General features: G+C 35.9%; 1 protein-coding gene across 3 annotated transcripts in view; it reads right to left on the minus strand.

The window, feature by feature from the left end:
* Positions 1–637: 637 nt before the first annotated feature.
* Positions 638–7,203, minus strand: part of Dcc (DCC netrin 1 receptor) — a 1,126,179-nt gene continuing 1,119,613 nt past the window's right edge. For all 3 annotated transcript variants that reach the window (XM_033757479.1, XM_033757478.1, XM_033757477.1), the window contains exon 29: positions 638–3,685. In XM_033757479.1, the coding sequence (XP_033613370.1) occupies positions 3,596–3,685 (90 nt within the window). In that variant the 3' untranslated portion in view covers positions 638–3,595. The remainder of the gene's footprint in view (positions 3,686–7,203) is intronic.

Consider the following 7,203-nt stretch of genomic DNA (forward strand, 5'->3'; position numbering starts at 1 on the left):
AACTAATGTTATGCCCACCCCCTAAAATAATACCAATGTTTGCATCTTTAGCTCAGTATTTTTTCAGGTTGTTTCACTGAGCATTTTATTTTATTTTGTTTTATTTTGGAACCAGGGATTGAATTTGGGATCTTGTACTTTCAAGGCAGGCACTGGCACCACTGTGCTAAATCCCTGGCCCTTGAGTATGTATTTTAGAAGGCCCAAATTACATTACATAAATATTCTAGATGCTTATAGATTTGTTGTACAAACAAGTAGCTTTGGCCAGCTTACTGAATGTGAATCACTAAGACATAGCAAACTTTTAGCTAGAGTATCATACAAATATACAAATATTTGGTATGTTATTTTTGAGCTATCTTCTTTTTTTTTTTTTTTTTTTTTTTTTGAGACAAGGTCTCACTGTGTAGTTCAGGCTGATTTTGAACTCACTGTCTGGCCAAGGCTGGCTTCAAACTCCTGGCTATCCTCCTTCCTCGGCCTCCTCAGTGCTGGGATTATAGGCATGCACCACCACATCCAGCTAAAGAACTTTGAAATATAATACTTAGCACCTAAAGCTTCTGTTTTGAGATAAGGCCTTGCAATGTAGTTCAGGCTAGCCTTGAACTCACTAAGTAGCCCAGGTTGGGCTTCAACTCATGGCCTCAGCTTCCAAGGGCTGGGATTACACACGTGTGCCATATTTTTGTGAATTTAATATGTGCAGAAATTTATGGAGGAATGAAAATAGCTTTCTTATCAGAATGAAATACAGATGAAAATACCAAACTTTTTCAAAAGGAGGCTCCTGTCTGATAGTTGAGCTCAGTGCAGGAGAAGCCTTACCATGCCCCGCCAAATCTTATTTTCTTCTTTCTCAGGGAGAAATGAGTCCTGGGGGCAGAGCTCCTGGTTGGCTGTCAAGCTTTGCCCAATGGGAGTCAGAGAGATTTATGAACTTAAAGAATCCTGATGCCATCAACTAGACTGGGAGTGAAACAGAGGCACTCTCAGGGTGCTCACAGATACATCCTTGTCAAGAGATCAGGAGACCAGAAAATTAAAAAGTTACCTGAAAACTTGGGCAGGGTAATTGTACACCTGTGAGCCATTTGAAGGTATACGGAACAGAGTTATAGAGAAGTTGTGGTGAATTTGTTGCATGTTTAAATCATCAGGTAAATGACATGAGAGTCTCCTGAGAATATTTAGATGGATCCTATTTTATATTCAAGGGATGGCAGTGGGACTTCTTAGCATTGACAATTTCTAAAAGAAACCACTGTATTTATTTAACGAAGAAAGTTTCAAGAGCACGTGGTAGAACTACAACTCTCCTTGTAGACATACAGCAAACTTTTAATGGATCTTTAAAAAAAGTTTCACTTCCTGAAATTACTGGCTTTGACTAGAGGAGTACTTAATTTTGTGAATATGCTAATTCTTGTGATTCTACTGAACACACTGACTCCACGACCCTCTCTCTGAAATCTGAGATTTGTAGCTCATTTCTATTGGAGCACCAACATGACCCCGAGGGTGTCCAATGCCTTCAGAGAATGTTTCTTGTTCATGAATACTTTCGTGCATTTTTGGTAGGCCTCTGTAGAGACTTGAAAAGTTAGGCTAGCCTAGCGAATATTTTCTTTTCGAACCAATGAATTATTGATACTGAAAGATCTGATGCCATGTTAGAAATACCTCACTTCACGTCATTAGGTTATCTACCTAATTGCCCTGATACCGAACAAGAGGAATCTGACCCATAGAATAACGTCACATAGCTGTTGAAAAGGACTTCCAGAAAATCTTACTAAATTGAACAAGTACTCTTGTTGAAGGAACAATTTTGCAAATGGACCGGACTTTCTAATGAACCATTTGAACAAGCCCTCTCTTTGACACCAGATTTCCTTCCAGACATAAAACTGTAAAAAAATAATCTGAATTATTACTTCTGTTACAGTGCCATTTTGCTCAAAATATTTCATTCAGGGATTCATATATAATTACCCACCTAATAAAAGGAGCTATTAGGTTGTAAAGATCCTATCCTTCTCATGCTCTTTTAAAATTATGACCTACTCAAGCTTGAAATCAAAGGCAGAGCTGAAAGGAATAATTCAGCTGAAACTCTCTCATTGGTTTTTCAAGTCACCTAACTGATAAATATGCAAACTAGCTTCCTTTTGGCGACTTGGCTGCATAAACAGGGATTAACTCCAAATGCAGCTGAAAATTCAGAAACTAAAAGAGTGCACACAAAATGTTCTTAATTTCAGTTAGGTACAAGCTGTACATAACGTGGCAATAGAAGTTTAAAATTCTAGCCCACAGTTTAAGACTATGTAAAGTACCCACTGGATTTATGATGTGTCAGAAGTGTCAAGTGGGATCCATCCCTCTGCTCCTCCCCAAATCTGGCACAGGCATGGGATGGATGGAAGGTGCCTTGGCAACAAGGCCTGGCGGTTAACATTTAGCAGTGTTGCCTGGCATAATTCAGGATGCTGTGGGTGGAAGTGGCATCACCCAAGAGAAAACTTGAAAACTGCTTTTTTGATCCTTCCCCTCCTTTGGGGCTGCTTTCAAGAGGAAGTCTTCCACTTCCACAAGGGGACACAAGAGACAGAAGAAATCCACATGATATGTGGAACTGGCCATTTTTCCTTTGGCTAGTTTGCCAAGGAGAGTCAGGGAGGGATAGGATGGAGGGGCAGGAAGAAGTCTCCCAGCCAGACTCCTGAAGATGCCTCGGTGAAGCTTTGAAATATCATCACAGTGCATATGGCATAGAAGCCTCCCAAATTGAAAAGTGTCCTATTACAAGCTTAAGCACATAATTACTGTGTGTCTGAGAAGATTGCATATTGTATCCTCTTTCTAGAAATATGCTGCTGCTGGCAGGATGCCACCATTTGCAGATTTTTATGTCCCTATATTTCAGACATAAATGTTAACCAAGGGTGGATTTATAAATACTTGTTAAAATTGGTGAAGTTTACCACCACCTGCTAATATCTGCCACTTGTGCAGGATGAATGATTGAATTAAAACATAAGTATTTGCTGTCTTTTGTTTACTTATTTACTTTTTGTGCTGTCAGGCAAACATCCAATCTTTTGGTGCGATGGAGTGAGAGAATTTCCACGAGTGCTTTGTACTTTAAATTGGAAAACAAAATAGTAAGCTTGCACTGATTTGCCATGGCATGGTACAGGCTTAAATAATGCACTTGCCTTTTTTTAAGACTAGACCCACACATAAAACGACAGGCCTTGATGAAAGAAAACATCGGCATTAGTTACAACACTGGTCTTTGCAGACGAAAAGACCCAGGACTATTCTAGCAGCTTCAGCTTTGATTTTGCAGTGAAGATGCATCTTGCTTCTGTTTAGGGACCTCATAGTCACCATTTATGATTCCTGATGGCTATGAAGGAAGGGATGCACATTCCTTCTGAACTGTTTCAGGATCTTCCTTAACTGTGTAGTCCTAATGATGACCTGTACACCGGTTAGAGTTTTTGGACATAGGCGTGCTGTTTATGCGTGATTGGTATGCGGCAAAGCTCCCAGAAAATTCACTTCATAAATTCGGCAATATACATTAAAAGGCTGAGCCCGTGATGGCATTAAGTTGCTTCATTAGCCCTTCCAAACTTGCCATTTGTTCACTCAAATCATCCTGTTCATACACCTGTGGAGAGAATCAGAGCAAAGAGTTAGTGCTAAATAAAGATATGTTCATTTCAGCAAGGCAGGGGTTGATGGCTGGTGGGAATCACTCAGATTTTCAAGTCCCAGTGGCCTGTCACATGGGCTGTCCTTCCAGGATATTCACTGAATGAAGATGCTGGTAAGAAAGGAGGTAGTGATGCATGATTCCACCTTGTTCCAGGATTCTTTCCCTGTGATGAAGAAAATGTTTCACAGTCAAAAGGATCCTGGTTTAAATAAAATTGTACCAATGACTAGCTCTGGTTGAACAAGTTAGTGAACTTTTCTGGTGCATAGTTTTCCTTATCTATAAAGTGATCATAATGAGCTCTTTCATAGGCAATTCTGAGCATCCTTTTGACGTATTTTATGTCTATCATAGTATTTAGCATGTAGCTCACGTTCCGTACATTAGCTTCTTTTTCTTTTGATAAGGCTACCTTTCAAGATATGAGCAGAATTTATATCACTGGATTTTTAAAATCTTTTTTTAACATGTCATAGATATATATTTTTAGGAACCTGATGGGCTTTGCTTTGACCAAGAAGTATTTTAAGAATCATGGCTTTAGTCCGTGTGTGGAAAGAAACTTCATGCCCCCAGACAGAGCTAGTGTTGTTCGTGATGCGAAGAGACTCTTACAGTATAAGTTAAATACTGGATAAAATGAGGTTAAATGATAGAAATCTTAGTGGATACATTATCTCTATCTGTAATTCACTGTGAGTCACTAGTGTGATATAATTAGAAGTAACATGATTCTTAGTTAACATAGATCTCCTACTTACTATTTAGAATAGATGTAGGAGCTTATGTTATTTAAAAAAAAATCCCATGTAAGTTTTGGTCAACTACATGGGGAAATATGGGGGAAAGAGCACTTGAGGTGGTGGTATTCATCTGAACTCCAGTTTTGTTTTTTATATACTTGGTGTTTTAGTCTCATGATATGTAAACGGGAATAGCAGGCTTGCCTCAGTGAATCTCTGGGGAGAAACAATAAATTACTGCTCTCCAGTGGTGGTGTTCAATAAATATTAGTTTATTCACTTGTTGACATACAGTTTATCTTGAGAAATACAGAAATGGTATTTTTGAGTAGCCCATTTGATTGAATAAATTATTGAGCCAATGAGATCTGAGCTATGATTTCTATTCTGCATAGGCCAAGAATTTCACTGGGTACCATGGTCAGAGATGTATATACAATCCTGCTTAATAAATCTCCTTGGTCCCAAAAGAGCACTGATAGAATTTGCACAAGGAGATAGGCACAGAGTCACTCCAGACAGTGAAGCAAATGCTTACAACGTATGGTGCTAATGCATGAGCTTTGTAATGAAATCAGAGCATGTCAGGGAAAGATCTGGCCATACAGTACATGGGGCTTAACAGGACTGAAAGTAACCAGTTTGGTTGAACAAGCTATTATACAGCATGCATATAATACACATACATGGATATACGAAGAGAAGTGGAGTGAGCTGATTACATGGTCAATTATTTTCAAATACAGTATGCATTATACAATACAGCCATTGCTGACTGCACATAGCTCTTGGATTCCTAAAATGTGGCTAGTTCAAATTTCAGTCTGTTTCTCTTATAAACTTGAAAATTCAAACACTTAGTATAAAAAAGAATGCAAATTATCTTCTTGACAACTTTTAACACTTATTGTTGAAATGATAGTATTTTAGAAATACTAGATTGAAAGTTATTAAAATATATTTCATTTATTTTTATATCTTATAATGTGGCTTCTAGAAAATTTAAAACAATACCTGTGGTTTACTTATTTTATAGGATATTTATGATATAGAGTATTTGCCCCATTACACTATTCTTTTAATATATGTTCTTTTTAAATATTAAATCTTTTGTTATCACTCTTTAGAGTCAACTTTAAATGTAAAATATGGGTTGCTTGATATCATTCCTGATTAGAAACATTATATAAATTTAGGAATTGATTGATTTGACATTGGGCCAAAAAAAATCACAGGATTAAACAAATACTGAATCAAACAGCAACATTCTAACAATAGAGTACTAGGTTCTTTTAAATTTGAATCTTTTCAAAAGTGTGTTGAGTATCTAATACTGTTCTGCTAAACATTCTCACACATACACATATTCAACTTCTTTTCTACAAAAACTATTTTATTGTTTATAGTACTGAAGACAAATTTTAAAAATACATAATTCATTTAAGTGAAATGATCCTTTTTTACAAGCAGATTTTTAAAAACATTAAAGAGAACTGTTAGTTGCAGAGCTCATAAAGGGCCCATTGTAGGTGACCTATTTATTCTTTGATATTGTTATGATTTTCTTTATCATATTATTTGAGTACTTTGCATAAAGTCCTCATACAGTAAGAAATACAAGCTAGTTCACAATCCAGTGGAAAAAAACATTCAAATGAAACAATAAAATAAAATTTTGAATTGTTTTTTCATTTTTTTCTTCTTCCAGTTTCCTGTTTATTCAAAGTGTCTGGTAGGTTAATTCCTTAGCTTTAAAACATTTTTCTCTTAATATCTACTCAGAAACACATTAAAGTTGTCAAAATAGCTGCTTTTAGGCAACATCTTTTGAGGAAATTTTTTCAATTTATTTCTTCATTTATTTTCTTAGTTTTATAATTTAATCATTTGTAGTTTCTTCACTTATTACATGATTTTTCCCTTTCTTATATAATGAAATTTCTTATTTTCTAACTATGTCCATTTTTTTTTCTTTTTAAGCTCCTTCATTTTGTATTTTCTTCTCATGTCTATATTTCTAGGTCATTGTACGATTTTAAAAGTAATATGTATAACATCAGAAAACTCAGAAAATAATATTTGTTACTTTTTAATATTAGAAATAATTATATAGCATTCCCAGGAATGTCCAGATATTTAATCCCATTGCAAGGGATATACATGGTTTGATCAAAATACATGGTCAATGTTTTTTAAAATTACAGTAAAAGACACATTGCTGTTATTCTTTCTCAAAATATTCCCCTTCACTTCAGATACACATATCCTATTGTTCTTGCCTCCCAGAACTGGAAGTCCTCTTTCATTAAATGTATCTTTAGTTACACTCTTGTGGCTGGCTTGATGACCTGAATTGATTCACAGCATTTTACCTTTCATGGTCATGTTGCTTTTGGGGAAGAGCTAGAAATCTCATGGTGACAGATCTAGTGAATAAAGTGGATGACAACGTACCACAATGTTTTCATTTGACAGAAATTGCCATACCAGAAGTGATGTGTGACATGAAATGTTATCATGATGAAGGATATAAAACTGTCCATTTCTCAGGCCATTTTCTATGTACATTGTTTCTTAAACACTTTAATAACCTTTTCTAATATTAAGTGTTCCCTCTAATGTTCCTCTGTACCAACTCAGTGCTTAGGATTCTATCAAAGTCAAAAAACACAATCAACATCACCTTGATTAATGGGCTTTTTTTTTTTTTTTTTTTTTTGCAAAAGA

The sequence above is a fragment of the Fukomys damarensis genome, unplaced genomic scaffold (assembly GCF_012274545.1).
Source record: "Fukomys damarensis isolate Sample0158 unplaced genomic scaffold, DMR_v1.0_HiC HiC_scaffold_30, whole genome shotgun sequence".
NCBI lineage: Eukaryota > Metazoa > Chordata > Mammalia > Rodentia > Bathyergidae > Fukomys > Fukomys damarensis.